Source organism: Poecilia mexicana, unplaced genomic scaffold, assembly GCF_051168715.1.
Source record: "Poecilia mexicana isolate PSO_F unplaced genomic scaffold, ASM5116871v1 scaffold_1, whole genome shotgun sequence".
Classification (NCBI taxonomy): domain Eukaryota; kingdom Metazoa; phylum Chordata; class Actinopteri; order Cyprinodontiformes; family Poeciliidae; genus Poecilia; species Poecilia mexicana.
Genome location: NW_028263370.1, coordinates 5105960 through 5126225, shown reverse-complemented (window position 1 = coordinate 5126225; position 20266 = coordinate 5105960). Strand labels below are relative to the sequence as shown.

At 40.5% G+C, this 20266-nt stretch overlaps 2 protein-coding genes across 2 annotated transcripts; one reads left to right on the top strand and one right to left on the bottom strand.

Moving 5' to 3' along the window:
* Window positions 1-83: 83 nt before the first annotated feature.
* On the top strand, window positions 84-9924 carry LOC106930858 (ADP-ribosylation factor-binding protein GGA1-like). The gene is made up of 17 exons (XM_015008661.2): window positions 84-171; window positions 704-788; window positions 1649-1724; window positions 1835-1933; window positions 2693-2816; window positions 3315-3415; window positions 3608-3688; window positions 3969-4106; window positions 4973-5054; window positions 5139-5249; window positions 5355-5495; window positions 5589-5632; window positions 5741-5922; window positions 6629-6870; window positions 7326-7495; window positions 8201-8311; window positions 8428-9924. The coding sequence occupies exons 1-17, from the start codon at window positions 126-128 to the stop codon at window positions 8536-8538; spliced, it is 1944 nt and encodes a 647-aa protein (XP_014864147.2). The 5' UTR covers window positions 84-125; the 3' UTR covers window positions 8539-9924.
* A 1367-nt stretch (window positions 9925-11291) lies between these two features.
* ddx17 (DEAD-box helicase 17) lies at window positions 11292-19990 on the bottom strand. The gene is made up of 13 exons (XM_015008660.2): window positions 19663-19990; window positions 18509-18671; window positions 18262-18358; window positions 17869-18002; window positions 17511-17576; window positions 17283-17424; window positions 17046-17206; window positions 16737-16909; window positions 16528-16638; window positions 16381-16442; window positions 15722-15781; window positions 13425-13658; window positions 11292-12400 (listed from the first exon to the last, which is right to left on the bottom strand). Exons 1-13 carry the CDS (start codon window positions 19719-19721, stop codon window positions 11901-11903), a joined length of 1962 nt encoding a protein of 653 aa, XP_014864146.2. The 5' UTR covers window positions 19722-19990; the 3' UTR covers window positions 11292-11900.
* Window positions 19991-20266: the final 276 nt, after the last annotated feature.

The following is a 20266-nucleotide window of genomic DNA, read 5'->3' as shown; positions in this document are numbered from 1 at the left end:
ATAATTGCCTACGGGTTAACCAAAATGCCACTCACAACATGACGGTGACGCCGACGACGTCTGCCTATCCACGCGATGTTACAAGAGTCACGCGACAGTAGTCACTTGGTAGGAATCCTGTAAAGATGGCGGCGGCCCCTTCTGATGAGACTAGCCTTCAGTCTCTAATCAGTAAGTCATCATACATTACTAGACATGATGACGTTTTAAGCGATATTCAGAGCTGAGATACTGCTGTAGAGGGTTCCTTATGGTTAAACTCGTGTTTTATTTCGGTTGTCACCGACACCCTCGTTACAAGCTAATGAGTTGTCACTGTCAAAATATCAAGTCAGCAAAGTGCAGTTGGTGACAAGGAAAAACGACAACTACAACCTGTGCAGGTTTTGGCTCTGCTGTTACCTTCTCTACCGTTGTCAGTCGTTGGTTAAAAAGCGAATGAATGTAAATATCCCGGAAGCGTCCATTTGATGCTAACCAGGACCAAAAGCTACACCTTCCTGAACGATCTGCTCAACTGGAGGAACTTCTGCAAAGGACAGATTTTCCTGATTTATTTATCCGTAAAACCACAGAGCTGATATTTTGCTACTCACAAACTTAACATCATTTAAAAAATAAAAAAGTCACCGAGTCTTGTTTCATCCAGCTGGCACGAATTTGTTCCATGATTTTAAATGTAATGTTTGTTTCTCACACACAGACAAGGCAACCAGTCCTCTCAATAAAGAAACTGACTGGGACAATATCAAGGCATTTTGTGATAAACTCGACAATGAATCAGATGGGTAAGATGATGAATGAAAATTACAGATACAGAGCTGAATATTTATTTGTGCCCTTAAAGATTTCTTTTATTCTTTTTTTTTTTTTTTAGCTACAATGACATATTTCAGATCTTGAAACAAATTTACAGTTCGCCAAAGATGAACTCAGTGAAGAGGGAAAGCTATTTTTAATTGATTTTCATATTTTGAGAGAAAATGCTGTCTGAAACACTACTTGAAAGACTAATCGGGTCATGCCAAAGCATCTCAAATAGTTTTAAGTTCAAACTTTGACAAGGCCACTCCAAAACCTTTTGTTCTTTTTGAGCCACCCTGAACCAGACTTGTCATAAAGGGCAAGCGTGTATAGAAAATAGATGGATGGATGGTATTTTAAAATCTAGTTAATACTAATGAATATTATAAGTTTAGTTGTGCCTGGTCAAAGTGAACCCAAAAAAGTGACTTATCACAGTTAATTCAGGAATAAACAAGGAAGTGAACTATATCTTTTTTCACGTAGGGTCAGGTACAAATCCTCATATGAAAACTGCATTTTGTGTTTACTCAGGTTACCTGCTGTGTGACCTTAAAATTTGTTTCGTCTCTGACATTTATTTGTGAAAGAAAAGCAAACTTTTAAGGGGGCAAATACTTTCTAGTGCTTTAAAATCTTGAGTAAAAAAAAGCATTGCAAAATGTTTGACTGGTTGGAAACAGTGCAGTTTATTTAAGCCAAATGTTTTTTTTTTGTTTGTTTGTTGTTGTTTTTTTTGTCTTATTTGTTAAAATCATTTAATTCTAAATTAAAAGGCTTGCATTGATGTTTTAAACGACTGCAGGATTTGAAATGCTACAGTTTATATTTGCATTATTATCAGGCCTCAGCTTGCAACCAGACTTCTGGCCCACAAAATCCAGTCTCCTCAGGAGTGGGAGGCAATGCAAGCACTACTGGTAAGACTTGAATCAATAAGCACCAAACTTTGAGTGAAATTTGGTCTCTCACACACGGACAGATGGGTATATATATATATATAAAAATTTAAATTCTTGTCCTCTCCCAGGTGCTTGAGACATGCATGAAGAACTGTGGAAACAAGTTTCATGGTGAAGTGGGAAAGTTTCGCTTTCTTAATGAGCTCATCAAGGTGGTCTCGCCTAAGGTAAACACCTTCTCTCTTGTCTCACTAGTTTACAGCAACTTGATACGCTTGAGATTGTTTCCTTTCTTTTGAGCTATAATAACAAAGCGGAAACTGTGTCTTTCACCATCCAGTGTTTTGTAGAGAAGAGCTTGTATGGATGTAGCAAGAATGATAAAACCTTTATTATCTACCATTTGAAATCCAGCCAAAAGCAGCCAAATTTTCAAGACAAAGTCTAAATAATAAACTATGTAAAAACAACTGCTCTTTGATCCCATAAAAAGATTGCTTCACAGGCTGGAGAAGTTTACAATCTGATGTAAACTTGGGGAAAAATTAGAACACCCTAAGAAAGCTCATGTGTGTCTATTGTATTTGGACATATGTATATTTACTTTTTTTTTTTTACTGTGAAATAGAATTGAAGTTAAATAAATATCACTGCAGAAAAGGCATTTAAAAAAATGTATGACTTAATAAATAAAGTTTTGTTTTTGGTAAGGGATTTAGATTTAGCTCATCTGTTTGCTGATCCATCCATTTTTCAAGCTGTCCGTTTCCCAAACTACCTCACTCAAAGCCTGACCAATTGTGTACAGAAAATATCTTCTGTAAACGATGATGTGCATCCTGTTAAAATGGCTTCAAAAGGAATTGGAGCTGTGGATATATGAACGTTGATATGGATTAAAAACTTCAAGGATCCTGCCGTCTCCAACCTAGCTTACACTATTGAATATTACTCAAATAGTGTAATATTTTCTCTCTTTCTTGTAGTATTTAGGATCCCGGGCTCCGGAGCCGGTGAAGGCAAAGGTGTTGGAGATAATGTACAGCTGGACCGTGTGGTATCCTGATGAGGCAAAGATAGCTGAAGCTTATCAGATGCTGAAGAAACAGGGTGAGCTGTTTTGTGTTTTTTTGTTTTTGTTTGTTTTTTGGAGAGGATTTCTATGTTATTTTTACTGCACTTTTTTTATATGTGTGGTAGATTAACCAAAAGTAGCTTATGGAAGTTTTTAGTTCTCTTCCCAAGTTGATAATGTCGGTTTTGGTTCTCCATACTTGCTCTTCTCCAGCATGTAGGTAGATAGAATCAGTTCTGCTTTTAGCTCAAGCACGAGACTGATGTCCTGGGTCATGAGTAGTTGACTCTGCTGTGATGTTAAAAATGGACTTCCCACATATGACTTAATGTGTATTTTGAAATGAATGCTTTAATTACAAGATGTGAGGTTATCACTTTAGGGCAGGACAAATTGAATGTGCTGTGCCAGATTTGAAATGTTTTTGGATGCTCTGGACATATTCACACACTGTGTTTGTACATGAATCAGAGGCTGGGCTGTGTTGGGAGTTCGTTTTGCGGGAGGTTAATAGATGCTCCTGTCATTTCCAGGCATTGTAAAGCAAGACCCTGTGCTTCCTGGTGACAAGCCACTCCCACCTCCTCCACCCAGAGTCAAAAGTGCCATCTTTGAGGACGAGGAGAAATCCAAGGTGTGTGACGAGAGATCAAGAAGCAAATATGTCATCGTGATGTAGATCGTTTTTGTTTGGGGGCTTTGTGGACATGCTCAAGACTCATAATGAACAAAAATCCACGTGAAATTGAACTCCTGAGTACTCGCTATATACACATTCCTCTTCCTCTCTTTTTCCACTCTCTTCTGCCTCATCCTGTTATTGTAGACGCTGTCGCGCCTGTTGAAGAGCACCCACCCTGACGATTTAAGAGCAGCAAACAAGCTCATCAAGGAAATGGTTCAAGAAGTGAGTGGCTCAGTTCGCAAAGTGCAGGACACCAACTCGGGTTTTGATTTCTGTTAAGATGAAAAGTCCAGTTTGCAGAAAACCTGCCGTCATTTTCCTTATGTCATTTTTATTTGATGTAAATATTAGAACTGTGTTGGAATTCAGAGGCTTTAAACTGATTGCTTTTTTCATTTTTAAATGCTGAAAAGGATCATTTAATTATTTGGATATATGTCCTATTTCGAAAATGGCCAATTAAGATGACTTCCCCTGTCTTGCGTTATTTCCCCCACCGCAGGATCAGAAGCGAGTGGAGAAAGTCTCCAAGCGAGTGAACGCCATCCAGGAGGTGAAGGAGAGCGTGAGCCTGCTGAGCCAGCTGCTGGAGGGCTACAGCCAGGAGAGCTGCTCCCATAGCAACCAGGAGCTCGTTAGGGTTTGTAACGCTCAGTCATTAACAAAGTCACCCATCACTAGGTTTTTGTTGATTTTTCATAACGGTGCTACTACAGTAGATCAGCATTTTTAAATGTATAGACACGTTTTGTTTTTTTTCTCCTGTAGTTCATTATTACAGCGAGTCCTTTTTTAATTTTCTGTCTGAAACTTCAGTTCCTGTTCGTTTAAGGTCACCAGAGTTGCTCAAAATGAGAAAAATGTAAGCTCCAACATAGGATTTCACCTTTTTGCTCTTTTACTCCACAGTTAGAGCAATGTTACCGTTTCACATGAACCAGTTCCAGCAGCACAGGGTGACATCTACTGGTCGTTCACTGGCAGCCCAGGCTGCAGTTTTTGTTGGTCCAGTGCAGCCAAAGGCTTTCTTTTATGTGGTTGCTTTACACTGCTTCCTATTTTTGTTATATATTTTTCTTTTTTTTTAGTGGGGTTTTTAAGGGATTAAGAAAAAAAACTGGACTGTTAAAGCAGCTGATGCAGTTCATAGCAGGTGTTGCTTTTAGTGACGATTAAACTCCTGTTTGTCTGGATTTTAAATCTTGTCATTCTGTAAACGAGTTAAGTGTAAAGTATAATTTGTTTTTCCTTATTACACTAAAAGATATTCCCTCCACGTTTTAATCATACAGCATGTGTGGGCACAATTAAAATTATGCTTGAAAACTCGATTCTGTGCCCACTTCATTTATGAGTAAAAACAAACTAAAGCGCCTTGAAATGAATTCATCTTTTATTTTGGAACCATAGAAAAACCTAACCTTTGATTTGGATATAAAAAAAAATTGAGTTGATAAATTACTGTTTAGCGATGCCGTTTGCACATTAACATGTTTTTGATCACAGGATCTTTACCAGCGCTGTGAGAAGATGAGGCCGACGTTATTCAGATTAGCGAGCGACACAGAAGACAACGACGAAGCTCTAGGTGCATTTGGGTTTAAAAAGTTTAGCATTTGAACGCCACCGTAATGTCGCCAACACGTTTAGCTAACACGTTTACGCCCTGCAGCCGACATCCTGGAGGCCAACGACAGCCTGACGCAGGTCATCAATCTGTACAGGCAGCTGGTTAAGGGCGAGGAGGTGTCGAAAGACGGACCGTCTCTCGCCTCTCAACAAGGTGCGTTTGTCTTTTCAGAGTCATCGTTGCAGTCGTGTGCAACTCCGTCCCTTTTAGCTTGAGTTGATTGTGTTTATTTTTTATTTATTTTATTTTCTTCTACAGACTCTAAATCAGGTGGCAGCAGCTCAGCGCTATTAGACCTGACAGGACTCAACATTTCAGAAAACACAGAACCTTCCGACCCACAGGCTGCACCTCAGAGCCTGGGCTTGAGCCTCTTGGATGATGAACTCATGTCTCTTGGTAAACAAGCTACAGATGATTTAAACCTGAGAGTTATTTAACTTTTACCACTTGCACATCATTAAATCCCTCCCTCCGTCCTCTGCTTTTCAGGATTGAATGTATCAGAAAACTGTGACTCTAACATCATCTCTCAGGTGGGAATTAATACCCTCACAAGAGCGCTGCAGTTATGATTTGGCATAAAAACGATTATGTTCTACAGCCTGTTGTCTCACTGCATCAAACTCTCCGTTTGTTGTCAGTCATTAAACATTGCAGAGTCTTTGGCTCCGGCTGTAGCGCTGCAACCAGCTGTGGTGCAAACGTCACAGGCTGCACCAGCAGGGGGCGGCACTGCTACGCCAAGAGCAATGGAAGAGCTGGATTTGCTGGGGAAAACATTGTTACAGCAGTCTCTACCTCCAGAGAGCCAGCAGGTGAAATGGTGAGTGGACATCCTGTTCAGGGTTCCTTCACGGCCTCACAACGCGAAGGTTTGGAAAATAAGACTTTTGTATTCCAACGCCTAATTTGTTATTCAGCTGTCTCTTACAGACCTTAAATTTTCCCTGCATTTCTAAAAACCTATCAAACCTTTCATCAGTGTTTTTAATGGTTCTATATGTAAAGGGGGGGATGTTATGTAAAATCGACTTGTTGAGCTTTACGTCATGTTTCAAAGTAACTCCCTCGTCTAAAATATATCTGGAGTTCTGCTTTGATTCCTTCATGCATGTTTGAAAAATCCTTGACTGTCCACTGGCAGCCAGTCTGTTTGCAGAAATGCTTGCTATTTCAAAGCCATTTCCCCAAAGCTCTTCCAGACTAGCTGGGCAATTAGCAAACACCTGGTGGAACTGCGATTCTGTTGCCCTTATCATACAAACTATTTCTCAGTGAAGCGTTGGTAAAAAAAAAAAAAAAAAAAAAAAAACATTGCTAAAGGCTCAATAGAGAAGCATTGTTGTGACGACTTCCTGAAGACAGAGTGTCTTAAAGAGCAGGAGCTTCTTAAAGAGACAGAGACCCAATTTCAAGGTGTTAAATTGCAAAGTCAGATTTCTTTGAAGTCATGTTTGATTGAAACAGCACTCTTGATTGTGCTAGAAAATTATCCTCTGTGGGGTTTGCTTGTTTGTTTTCCTCTGTAGGGATAAACTCCAGCCTCACTCTAAGGTCCCTTTGCGAGATCTCCAAGTAAAGTCCGGGGCGAACTCCAGGCCTGCTGCGGGTCCAGGGCCGACGCCCGGCCTCCTCGTCCATTCGGAGCAGCCCGATGGCGTCCTCCACTCCAGTCTTGGCGTTGCAGACAAAAGCTCGTCATCGTCTGCTGACCCCAACGACCGCATCTCATTAGCAGACGTCACAGTGCCTCTGGAGTCAATCAAGCCTAGTAAGCACCAAACCTTTAAGCTACAGCGGCTGCAGGAGTTATTCTGCACTTTAGAGGCATTTATGATGGTGTAACTCAAGAAGCATAAATTTAACATCTTTAAGTCAGATTTTCTCAGTTTTCAGTTTTTACAGTGAAGCTTTTTATAGACTTTGAATTTAAAGCTTCTCAACAGGCTTTCTGCTGTGACATCAGTAAAATTCACATCAGATTTAGTTCGTCACCTAAAAAAGCAACTCACCATCTGCCTTTCTTTTGGTTCTTTTAGTTTTTTTTTCCAGGTTAATCATTATTTACTCATAAAGTCACCATGCACATGTCTTCCGAATCCGTCAAAATGTGTCATAAGATGTTCGTCCAGTAACCACTTTTGATGTTTGTAATCAGGTCAAAGCCATTTATTGCGCTCTTTTGTACTTCCTTCACATCGTTTACAGTTTGTTTTTCTGCTGCAGGCAGCGTGTTACCGGTGACTGTATTCGACAAACACAGCCTAAGGGTTTTGTTCACGTTTGCGTGCGACTGTCCTCCGTCGAGGCCCGACGTGTTGGTGGTGATCATCTCCATGCTGTCCTCGGCGCCCATTCCCGTCACCAACATCCGTTTCCAGGCAGCCGTTCCCAGAGTATGTCCGTGATTTTTATTTTTTTATTTTATTTTTTTGCATCAGTTAATCAGCCTGAAATTGGACAGTTTTGCTCCGATCAGAGGCTCAAATACTGAAAAAGTGTACATATTTATACAGTATTGTTTCCTAATTTATTAAATGCACCACAACTAATCAGTACCACCATTTTCTGTTTAAATTTGCAGCAATCGGCTGCATTCACTTTTTGGAGTTTAGTAAAAACCAGATAAAAGTTAAGTTTTATTTATTAATTTTTTCAATTACATTTTAACTTTTCCGTACACACGTAAAAAAAAACAAAAAAACACACAGTGCAGAAAAAACAAAGGTGAAAAAAAATACATAAATCTATAAACGATATTTAAATTTCTGTCAGAGGTGCAGAAACTGGCATAATATTGTAATTCTTCAGTTTCTGTTGGATTCAAAGAACTTATAACTTATAAGATCTTTAGAGGGAAAAAAAAATCTGAATTTGTCAAAAACATAAAGAACCCCGGAAATCGGTATCGACCTGGGAAATCTTGATCGGTTCATTCTTGCTAATAGTGTCACATAAATGTTTCGTTTTCATCTCTGCCTGCTCAGTTTAAGACCTTCTGAAAAACAAATGAAAGTTGATCTTAATTCTTGTATTTATAAACATTGGAAATTTATTCCAACCTATGGGCTTTGACTAATCAGTGGGTTTCTGTTTCCCAGGTAATGAAAGTAAAGCTGCAGCCTCCCTCCTGTACCGAGCTGCCAGCCTTCAACCCCATCCTCCCTCCAGCCGCTGTCACACAGATCCTGCTGTTGGCCAACCCTCACAAGGTGCTTTCTCCACACTTCACTACCGAGAACATCTGATGTGTCTTTATCTGTGTCCAGCAGGGTGGCATTCACCCTGAAAACGGACCGTGACCTGTCGTTTGCGGCTCTTCTTTCAGGAAAAAGTGCGTCTGCGCTACAAACTAACTTTCAACCTGGGGGACAAGTCTCACGACGAGTCCGGCGACGTGGACGAGTTCCCACCTCCAGACACCTGGGGCAACCTTTAGAGAGGTTGCCCCAGGTCCTCCTGTCGTCGGACCTGCACCATCCTTTATATTTGGGTCGACGTTTTCCTTTCGGAGGGGGGAAATAAAGACCAGATTACAATGAAGCGGTTTCAGACTCTGCTGTACAAAAAACAAAAAAAAAAAACTGATGGACTGTGAGAGCAGTTGCTGAAGCCAGTTGACCTTGTGCCTTCTCATCCTTATTTGATCCCGTCAGTGTTTCTAAATGGAGTTGCCGCATCCTCCGTCTCAGATAATTAGCCCAGTGTGTTGATTTGCAGAATTTCTGAATGTGAATTGGTTTAAGCTTACCAACCGTTAAGCAAATCCCGCATCATATGAATCATGCTGTTGTTTCAGACATACCCACAAGTTAGCGTGATTCGTTCCTGTACGACATCCTGCGCAGTCAGCTGCTCATTGAACAGTTTGCAGGTCAAACCACTGAATGGGTTTCCTCCAAACTAATCAGACACAATCAAATTAAAACTGTGATTTGTGTAGACAAAATGAAACTAAACGCATTTTAAAAACCCACTGCAGTGGTTTAATTTTCAGTCTAATCTTTAAACTCTATTCAGAGCAGGAGGAACCGATGTAAAACGGCGTTACCAAAGCGTGCAGGGTGAACACGATGACGATGATGTCTTTCTGCAGGAAACGAAGAGTTTTTCCCCGCAGCTAACTATTGTTACTGAGCCTGATCCAGCCAAAATTAATCCTTTAGTGTTAATTTCGCCTCACTTTTTTCTTCTTGTTGTAATTGAAAGGCACATAGTCTCCATTCCTTTACAAACTTCTTTATTTCTGCACTTTTTCTGTTCTTAGGACTCAGTTTTGTTTTTACAGTTTAACTCAGGATTATTTTCCCTTTTCCTTATTTAAACTCGTATGCACTTACTTTGTTCATATTTTGCACATGAAATCATTCTTGTTTTTTCATCTCTTGTCACTTTGCTTTTCTACTACTGATTAACCCAAAGACTCTCAACTCTATGTTCACGTCATACTGATTTTGATTCTGCCACATGTGCCTCAGATTGGGTTGTCTGGTTGTTTTTGTTTTTTTGTTTTGTACACGTATAACTTAAGTGGGTTTTTTTTTTTAGTCATGTTTGTCTTTACCCAAAATGACTTTGTAAAGCATAAGATGCATTATGTGTTAAATGATCTTTCTAGATGTTGTGTGCAGCAAGAGAAGAAATATATAAACTCATCTGTATTTTTTCTGGAGCATTCAGAAAGGATAGAGTGATGAGATTGGAGAAAGGTGGCTGTTCTTGGGAAAAATTATAAGGATAAAAATGTGGAAGTATTTGTTAGCACCATTGGTAAAGTTGTGTGAAAAGCCTTCAAATAAATTTTGTATGGAAAAAAAAAAAGAAATGCAAACTTTAATTTAAGCTTTGCCACAATTGTTCCTATAAAAAAAATCCCTTCAGCATAAATGTAATCAAATCAAAAACACAATTAATCCAAAAAGAAAATGAAATGTAACAAATGTCATACAAGTATCTTCAAAGCGCTGTGGATGGTGAGGAAGAATCTCCTGTAGCGGACAATCTAGCAACAAATCTGAAGAAGCCTCTGACTGAAGTCTGTTTCTGTAGAATAGTCTCATGACTGTCATGACGTGTCAACAGCTCAAATTCCAAGTATCAAACTCAATATTCTTCAGTAACATGTCCTGGATCGATGACACTGTTGTTGGCAAGCACTGCTGATCCACCTCATTTGCTTTTGCTACTCCTGTGCATGGTCAGAAATTTGGGCTCAGAGACATTCGAATAGGGGATATGATCCTTTCCCCTTATGATTGATGGGTAAGATGGTTTGAACTTTACCCTCCACTGTTTGTTCTATTGTCCTGCTCTGCACCCATGAAACCTCATTTTTTAACTCCTGGAATTTGGGCTCGCAGTTCAGGTATTGGAGATTTTTTTTATTTTTGCAATCAAAGCAATTTATAATCTATACTTTTTCAAATTGATCAAGATTTCTAGAAATTTCTAATTATCAAATTGCAACTGCCATCTTGCAGTTGCTGAGTCACCATAGCAACCATGAGACAATCAGTTTCACAGGGATGCTGGTAAAAAAACTAATTTCACTCTTCAACTATAATGATCCAAAACACAAGGCTGTCAAGAGAAAATAAGGCATCTTTATCAGGGTTATAACTCATGTGGAATACAATGAGATGTAAGGGACAGTTTGACTTTATCAAGTATAAATTAAGAATAAATCACAACTGAAAATAGAATAAAACATGAATTTTAACAAATATCTATTCTATCAGTTATCAGCCAAAACGTTTCAGTGCAGTTACTGCTGTTGAATGTTTTCCAGTGTTGTGCGAGTTTATGGTGTCTGATTGCCTCTATAAGGTTAGGAGAGGAAACGGATGTGCTCTACGTGTCGAGACTTTTACACTGGATGTTATACAATACATTTTGTGATCCCATTGCAACTTTAGAGTTCTAGGTTTGGAAGGGGGCCAACAAAAAATAAATAAATTCTAGACTTTTCAGAACAGAAACCCTGCTTAAATTGAGTTTTGGTTACCGAAAAGGACTGTTTTTAAGAATAAAACTAGAACAACTAACTTTCTAAAGACAAATCACCTACTTCTGGAAATCAAAATATTAATATACATATAATCAATTCCAAGAATATTCCACTATTATGTGTGAAGCAGATCCAGTAATTTACCTGATATTTCAGAATAAGTTGCAAATTAAGACAAAAATGCATTGATTTAATTTGTTTATTTAGGAAAACACTGTAAAAAGAGCATAGTTGACAGAAAACAGGCAACAATATGTTTTTAGTTAAAGCTCAAAACACTACTTCACTTCTAACTTGCTACACAAAGGGAACATGTGGAGGCATGCATGATTAAATGTGCCTAAATCTAACACAATAGATAATAAAAAGGCAAAATAAAAGTTACCTAAAAGTGGTCATTACCAAAACTAGTGAAGATCAGAATCATGTACGGTGAAGCTGTAATTGAAGTTATAAGCAAAAGCCACCTATTTCAAACTGAATAAGTCAAGTTGAACAAGTACAAAGATCAAGGAGGCGTGTGTGGAATGTGACTGCATCTCTAACTCCTAAAGTTTTGGCTGGTGAAGAAAAAAATATTTTTTTAAAAACAAAAGAGAAAGAAATCTCGATTCCTCCTCAATACTCGGTTGGGGAAATTAAATTATTTGGGGTTCTTGAAACAAATTTGTTTTAAAATTCGTGTGAAAGCACAAGCCCTTACCTCCTTGGATACAACACTGTTTGGGAGACCACAACAGTAAAACTGAGCTACAAACGTTTGAATAAATTTACCCAGTACATGTTAATTATAACTATTTACGGGGTGGTTGTGGGCCTGGCGGTGGAGGGGGGGCAGCGGGGAAAGGAGGGAAAGGTGGCTGCCCCATGAAGCCCATAAGTGGGGGCTGTGGCGGCGGGGGAAACTGCTGTGCCATCAACGGCTGCGGGGCGCCTGTCGGCGGAGGGGGTGGAGGAGGGCCCTGGCCGAACTGGCCCTGCTGCGGCTGGTTGGGTTGCTCCTGACCGCCGCCGGTCGGGCCTCCGCCGCGGGTGTTGTAGCCTCCGCCGTTGTTGTTGTTGTAGCTCTGGTACTGATCCGAACCCGCGTTGTAGTTGTTCCTGTGATCTCGGTTTCTGTCTCTGTAGGAGGACGACGAAGAGCGATCGTCGTCGCGGCTGTTGCGACTGTCGCGGTTGAAGCCCCCGCGGCTGTCTTTGCCGCCTCCGCCGGAGCGCATGCGCCGATCACACTCGTCTTGATACATTAGGTTAGGGTTGTTGGAGTTGCCGCCACGGTAACGCATCCTGCCACCTGCATGTAAAACCCGACCCAAAAACAATGAAAAGTAACATTTAAAATGGGCTCTTGCTTCCATTGCCTCAAAGAAACCTGATTATTAGACGGAAAAACATAGCTATTCAAAGCATAGAGCGTCGTCACGCCATCATCTGCACCGGAAGCACTATTCGGACCGTCAGCTCTTTTGCGCATTTTATTTATTTAGGCTCTAGTGGCCTGGTGTTGACAGAAAAGTGGAATATGAGTGAGTGGAATACATACGGCAAAGGTCAATGGGCCAGAACTTGAACCTGTGGTCCTCGTAGTACGTACATGGGTCGCGCGCCTAACCTCTGCAGCACCGCGGCGCTCGCTCATTTGCGCATGCGCTAAAACTACTACTTTCAAAGTAAAACTTTCTGAAAGGATCCATTTCCCTAGACAATGTTATTTTCCCATTAACAAATAATTGTCATAATTATTAAGTTATAATGCAGTAGAAATTTGTGTATTGGACTCACTGGACTGTAACGTATTTGTCAATGTCTTCTGGTAGAAGACCATTATTTTTGGAATTGTTTATTCGATTAACAAAAGGTGTTATTGGATTGTAAAAGACTATATCCCATAGTTTTATGTAAAATCCAAAAGTATTACTCCATCTTTCCTCATGCTTGATTGTTGTATGCAGGTACATATGCTTGATTTTGTTTTTCACATCAAATAGTCTAGCAAAATACAATTAAACCCTTTTTGTCTGTGTTTTATTATTGTCTTTAAAATATTACTATTTTTACGATTACAGTTAGATGCAAAAAGAAGTTTAAAAAAAAAACCGACATCCTCCTGGAAGTATTTCTTTTAGCACTTGCGTAAACGAGTTAACAGTATGGATCGTGCTTCTGGAATAGATTGTGCAGTGAGATGCATAACATAAGTACAAAGTTGTTACTGCATTTTTCCTAAATAATTTAAAGAGAAATCAAATCAATTAAAAAGACTGATGTATATGCACACCATTGGTTGGCACTGCAAATAAAAATATAGCTCCTCCTACCGCCTCCACCTCCGCGGCTGGAGTCCACGAGCTGGAGCAGTTTTGGGTTTATAGCCTGCCGGGCTTCCTCCAGGACCCGGACCAGGTCTCTGGCCTGTCGCAGGTTTCCCGGGGTGAAGAAGGTGTAGGCGGTGCCTTTATTGGTACTGCGGGCCGTGCGCCCAATACGATGGACATAATCCTCAGAGGAGCTGGGATAGTCATAGTTGATGACAAACTTTACGTCTTCCACATCTTTGGGATAGACAGCAAAGGAAGTTCAAGAAGGGTAAAGGGCTTTTAGAGAACAGGAAGTGATGTATTTAATGAAATTAAAAAAAAAAAAAAAAGCTGGGAGCTTTATGCCTATGAACAACTGAAGTCATCTATGAATGCAACAACGTGTCTTGGTGTGAAGCAGAAAGATTGAAACAAATTGGGAGTTCACTTACCGTGCAACAATCCACACATCCAAAGATTCATTTCAGAGACACAGCTTTACTATTCAACATGCCTTCAACACTGCGCGCTCACTTGGTTTAAAGTGAGAACCGGCATGTAAAGGAAACCATTTTAGGCCTCTGTGCTTTTCAGAGGACTCGTGATTACCGGCCTGAACGTGGAAGGTAAGGAAGTCTGTTTCTCATTACAGAAGACGTGGGGCTCTGACAGCACTGCTGATCAATAAGTCTCCCATCTCCCCCTCCGTCACGAGAGGGAAGCCATGTAATCAGTTATTACACAGTAACAATAGTGTGCTGTGATTATTGAACCATGAACTCTTTTCTTTTGTAATATAAGCACAAAGGCAGAACCTGGCTGTAGGGTGAGCTCGTGAAGGAGTTAAGACAAAGGGGTGTTGCGGTACTTACCCCCTGCAAGTTGTTTTTACAAAGGTTCCCCCTGATCAGTCCTGGTTCAAAGGGAAGGGCTGAGGGAGAGGGAGACTGGATTCCTCCCTCACCTTCTGCTCACTCCAGCAACGTCAGACGGGAGCAGAACCGTTAAACCCCAAAGGACACACCCACGCACACCCAATGGCTGGTTCTGTTGCTCTCTCGTCGCATTGCGGGACCCTCCTCACACCCTGGCCAGGACTGGATCCAGACGAGCCCGTCTAATTCTCTCTCGCCTGTCTGTCTGCTTTTTGGACCGACGGGCAGACATACAGGACCCTCAGGATGCTCCCAAGGAAGGCTCGTTGGATTTGCAAACTGACATTAATGGGGGATGGGGGGGGTGTTGGAGTCTCCCTCTTTGTTCTTTTTTTTTTTTATAGTTCAGGAGAGTAATAGGGGCGTTAATCCCACTAAAGCTCACAAAGCTTGCCTTTTATAATGTGACTGAGAGGGGACAGAGACAGCAGCACAGACTGTTACAGCTGCCGTGTGCTGCCAAACCCTGAGAGGAGAAGAGGGGAGAAGAAAACAAGGATAAAGTCATCGGAATTTGGTAAAAGTTTACAAAACTTTACTTATCCCCCCTTCTCAGAATATTCTACAGAAATGTCAGACATTAAACTGTTCCTTTTATTTTTTTTTGTTTCCCCTCCATTTTCTTTTTTCAAAGCTACCTCCTAAACATAAGGCTCTCTCCTGAAGTGAAAGATTTTGAGCAGAAAAATGTGAAACATGAGCAGCAATCCAAGGAGTTCATACTGACACCACACTAGGAGACATAAGAAAAGGTGCGCAGGACGTTGTGGGCCCACACACCCCTCCTTTCAGGCAGCGTGCCAAAGAGCCCCGCATGAAGGAAGCTTTTAAACTGCGGTAACAAGAAACAGACTATGAACCTGCTGGAGCTGAGAGGCTCGAAGCCTGCAGCTCTGCAAGCTTCGGCCGACAACGTCACCAGGTCGTAACGTCTTTTTTTTTTTTTTTTTTTTTAGACTCATTCTGGGGGTTTTTTCTTCTGTGGTTTTCACATATCTGGCTGACAGCTGGACTTTCACTTGTACAATTTTTTGGAAAAAAACAAAAAACAAAAAAACAACTCAATTTACTGACATTATACCTCAAATTAATTTGAAGAAGTATACATGATTTCTGCTTACTTTGTGAAAACAATACCTGTAAATAAGCTTGTGGGATATAAATAATAATTCTCAAACCTGCTTGCTGTACAACAGTCTTTTTTTTTTTTTTACTAACTTGTTATACTTACCACCTGCTTAATTTAATTCAGAGCATTAACTGGTTGATTAAGGTTGACTTGAATACATGTACATTCATTATTAGCTGAAGAACAAATTAAACGAGACAAATGATGCTGAGAACAGAAATCACAGGAGGTAAACAATGTGATCCCAGACATACCCAGACCCCGAGAGGCGACGTCTGTCGCGATCAGGATGGGGGCCTTGCCGCTCCTGAATTCTGTGGAGTCGAAAGGAAAACATGTAAGCTGGAAAAAAAAAAAGACGTTGCCAAATAGTTGATAAATAAACGCAGGAGAAGATTAAATTAAAGGGAGGAGAGGAAACATCTTAAAGGAAGGAAAGTTTGATTATGCTAGGTGTGAGGGAATGTGGCATTTTTTCTTTAGGTAAGACATTAATTAGTAGTGTAAAACAGGTGCATTATGTGAATTGATGAATAATGGAAAATGGATTGTGGAGGGATTGATTGATAACACGGAGACAGATGGACTGACTGAGAACACTTCTAGGGAACGGGATAAAGAAAAAAAATGCCACACATATTTGTCCATATTCTATTTTCACATTTAATCTATGCTAACAAAAATAATTCACATTCTACGCTTTTAATGACTTCAACCCCAGAGAATGTTTTTATATGTAGACTGTCATTTCATTTATTTATTTAAACAATGCAGATTAATCAACGTCAGCAGTAGGCATCAATGTAAATCTGTCGGCGTTAGCACAAGAGATCATTTTTCTCCATAGTCCTAAGGTATGCATGATATGACAGTGCCGACACCCTGACCTCCACTGTTTGTGATGTATTCTTACCAGTGAGAACCCAGTCTCTTTCTGGCTGGCTCTTGTCTCCATGGATACACATGGCTGGCCATCTAGGTAACAAGACCACATCGATTCAGCAAGTCGAACTCACAGGCTGAAAGCTGCCCGCCACGTTTTTAAAGAGTCACTCCTCACCCGTCGCGCCTCATCCTCCGGGTGAGGTCGTCGCATCGCTTTTTGGTCTCCACAAAGATGATGGTTTTGTTCTCCTTCTCGGCCATTATCTCCTCCATCAGCTGGATAAGCCTGCACGCAGAGAGACAATATTAGCAAATCAACTCAGATCTCAGAGAAGATCAGACCATACGAAAGCAAATGACGTAAATCGCACGCTTAAGTCTTACTTGTTGTCCTTTTCGGTCTCCATGCAGACGTCGACGATCTGCAGAATGTTATGGTTGGCACTGAGCTCCAGAGCGCCGATGTTAATCTGGATGTATTCCCTTAAGAAGTCCTCGGCAAGCTGCCGAACCTCCTTTGGCCACGTTGCACTCCACATCAGGGTCTGTCTGTCAGGCTGAAAGAGTCGAGAGAGCGACGGGTTTACACGAATTGGGGGAAAAAAAAAAAAAAAAAAAAAAAAAAGAAGCACCAAAACACCCTCACTTATCAATGGTCATTTTGAAAACAGCAAAACTACAGAACTGCCTTACTCTGATTTGTTCAACAATCTTGCGAATCTGCGGCTCGAAGCCCATGTCCAACATGCGGTCGGCCTCGTCCAGCACTAAATAAGTGCAGCGGCGCAGGTTGGTCTTCCCCGCCTCCAGGAAGTCGATGAGGCGGCCTGGCGTGGCGATGCAGATCTCAACGCCTGCGGTCAGATACGAACAGAAGGTCAGAAACAATCGAAATCCAAAACAGTCGACATCAGCCCACCGCACACCCACCTCTCTCAAGGTCTCGAATCTGTGGGCCTTTGGGTGCGCCACCATACACGCAGGTGCTCTTGATGCGGGAGGACTTGCCGTAGTCGTAGGCAACCTGCTGGACCTGCTGAGCCAGCTCTCTGGTGGGTGCAAGGACCAGACACTGAGAACAGAGGAAGACGAAGGAGGAAGGGATAAATGACAAGGATTCTGTGCACCGAACTGTTTAAATGTCTTTCTTGCACTCACTATGGGGCCATCCCCTCTCTCCAGGTAGGGCTGGTGGTTGATATGTACGATAGCAGGAAGGAGGTACTGCAAGGGGGGGAGAGGCAATAAACTGTTAGAACTTGCTTTCACAATTTTTGCCAAAAATTTAGATTCAAAACATTAAATATTAACTTAAATTACTTGAATTTTGCTTATAAACTCTAGATTACTTATGATACTTATTATACACCATGAATTACGTTTTTTTTTTACTTCAATCTGTCTCTTTTGTTCATATTTCAGAATCCCTCACATATTTCCACCTATTAGAGATCAAATTAAATGTTAAAAATGATTTGAATACATTATTGACAAGATCATGGAGAGAAAGCCTTACAGCCAGGGTCTTCCCAGAGCCAGTCTGTGCTATTCCCACCATGTCCTTGCCGCTCAAGGCCACAGGGAAACCCTGGGCTTGGATGGCTGTGGGCTCCTTGAAGTTCTGCTGCACCAGGACGTCCATCACATACTCTGCGAGGCAAAGGCGGGAGACAGTTTAACTCAGCCATTTAAATGTTACTGAAAGCGATCTGTCTGGGTTTTTATTTTTAAAAAAATGTTGTTGTACGTGATATTTAAATAAAAGAAGATATTTACGAATGTGAAAGAATGAGTAAATGTGCTGAACTGAGGCAAATAAGATTTTATGGAATTAGAAAATTTTATTTATTTATTTATTTTTTACAGCAAAAAACTTTATGAAAGATGGGGTAAAAAGGAGCTAACTCACGAGGAAACTGAGCATGGTGAAAAGCAATTACGGGTTTTGGACAGCCAGAGCCTCTGATGGTGATCTCCTTCTTTCTGCGAAACTCCTCCACATCATACTAGATATGAAAGCAAAAGAGAAAAATAAGCATTCCAAAAAAAAAATAAAAAATTACACATAATCAAACAGCTTGTTATTATTATTATCATTTTTAATGATGGCGTGAGCAAGTACAAAGAAAAAAAAGAAGAAGAAAAAAAAAACCTACCTCACCAATGCGTTGGACTTCAACGTGTTCAGTGTAGAAGTTCTTTTCAAATTTTGGCAACTCATCTAAGTTCCACCTCTTTTTACGGAGACGCTCACCAGGGTTTCCAAACTTCATGGGCGGGGGTCCGCTGCGGCCGCCCATGCCCCCTCCAAACCGTGGTCTGAGAGATGTGAAGCAAAAGAAATTAGGATGCAAACCAGTTATTACACAAATTAAGTCTATCTAACCATACCCATTACTGAACATTTCTAAAGTGCGTTAGAGTAAATACTGCCGTTAATCAGTAACTCAACAGTGAGGCTTTTTTTTTTTTTTTTTTTACTCAACATCCAAGAATCTTGTTTGTGAAGCTTGTGAACTTATTGGTATATTTACATGTGCTGTAGTGGTGTGGAGTTATCAAATAAATTTGTAATTCAGTACATTTATGTCTATGTTTTAAAAAAAGAAAAATGTTTTAAGTCACTTCAGCTGCTTTACTGTATCGGATCGGTATCAGCCGATGCTAAACCTCAAATATCTGAATCCGTACTGGAAGTGAAAAAAGTGGAATGGTGCCTTCCTAGTAAAAAACAGGCAATAATTATCTCTTATTATATCTGTTATTGATATACCTTTTAAAATGAAACTATTTTTAGTTAGACAAAGTAGCAAGTCAGCTGAGTTATTAATGTCAGTTCCACACTGCAGTATCTAAATAGAACTCCTTCAAAAATTTTAATTACCTAAATTAAATACCATTATTTGACTGCAGCCCAAAATCTAGGGTAGTTATTTGCACAAGATCAGACGTCCAATAAAAACTTTTACAATAGCTGGAAGACGTTTTTGAGTGAGAAGGAAAACACCACCCACACCACAGTTGGGCCAACTTTGAAGCAATTGTATAGGGTTCCACAAACACACTGCTAGCTTTTTCAGTCCTTTGTGGTAATATTATTTTCAATTTACACTTTACCTAACTTTATTCGTCGACTGATCGGATGCTTTTTTGACGATGTAAATATTAACTGGGATGGATCTTTAAGCGTTAGCTTAGCTTTTGTTTGTGTGTTCCTTCCATCCATGCAAAGCCAAACTATAATTGAAGCTCAAATATTAATTAACACTAAGGTTGTTTTTGTTGTTGTTGCTAAATCTAAAACACGTACCTGTCTCGTCCACGATCTCTGTCTCTGTCCCTGTCTCCGTACGAGGAGCCTCCTCTCATTTTGATAAAACTGTTAGCCCCTTCGGTAGATTTGTCGCTAGCTAGAACGATGGTTAGCCGCAATAAGCTCGACGACAGAAGCGTAAAAATGAGCGAGCTCACAACAGCAAAAAATTACTTTATTTGTAACAGTTGAAATAAAAAGATAAAACGGGAATTATTGAGCAACTCTAAACACGTCGCCAATCGCCTTGTTTGTTTCCTACCAGCGAAAGACATCGACTTCGGCCTAACGGCTAGTAAAACTACGTAGCGCTTTTTCAAAACAAACATCAGGACGTACGCAATTTGCCTAAGTAATAATGGAGAATCTCACTCCGTGAAAATGTTGACACTTTAAGACTCTCGGTATGTATGCCTCTGCTGCGGCTAAAAAAAAAAGCAAATGTGCACTGTGCAGCATAAAAAAATCATTGTTCCTACGTCTGAAGATATTTTTCATAAAACATAATTTGGTTTTACATATTAGAACAAGAAAAGAGACGCGTAGCAAAACCATAAGGGGTCAGTAGGTGGCGACTATGCCAGACTTCGTTTTAAAAGAA

Coding starts and splice junctions, on each gene's coding strand:
- LOC106930858 (XM_015008661.2), top strand. CDS start 126: ATGGCGGCGGCCCCTTCTGATGAGACTAGCCTTCAGTCTCTAATCA. Junction 5,055..5,138: donor AGACAACGACGAAGCTCTAG/GTGCATTTGGGT, acceptor TACGCCCTGCAG/CCGACATCCTGGAGGCCAAC. Junction 5,633..5,740: donor ACTCTAACATCATCTCTCAG/GTGGGAATTAAT, acceptor GTTTGTTGTCAG/TCATTAAACATTGCAGAGTC.
- ddx17 (XM_015008660.2), bottom strand. CDS start 19,721: ATGAGAGGAGGCTCCTCGTACGGAGACAGGGACAGAGACAGAGATCGT. Junction 18,359..18,508: donor AAGTCCAACGCATTGGTGAG/GTAGGTTTTTTT, acceptor TTTCATATCTAG/TATGATGTGGAGGAGTTTCG. Junction 17,577..17,868: donor GCTCTGGGAAGACCCTGGCT/GTAAGGCTTTCT, acceptor CCCCCCTTGCAG/TACCTCCTTCCTGCTATCGT.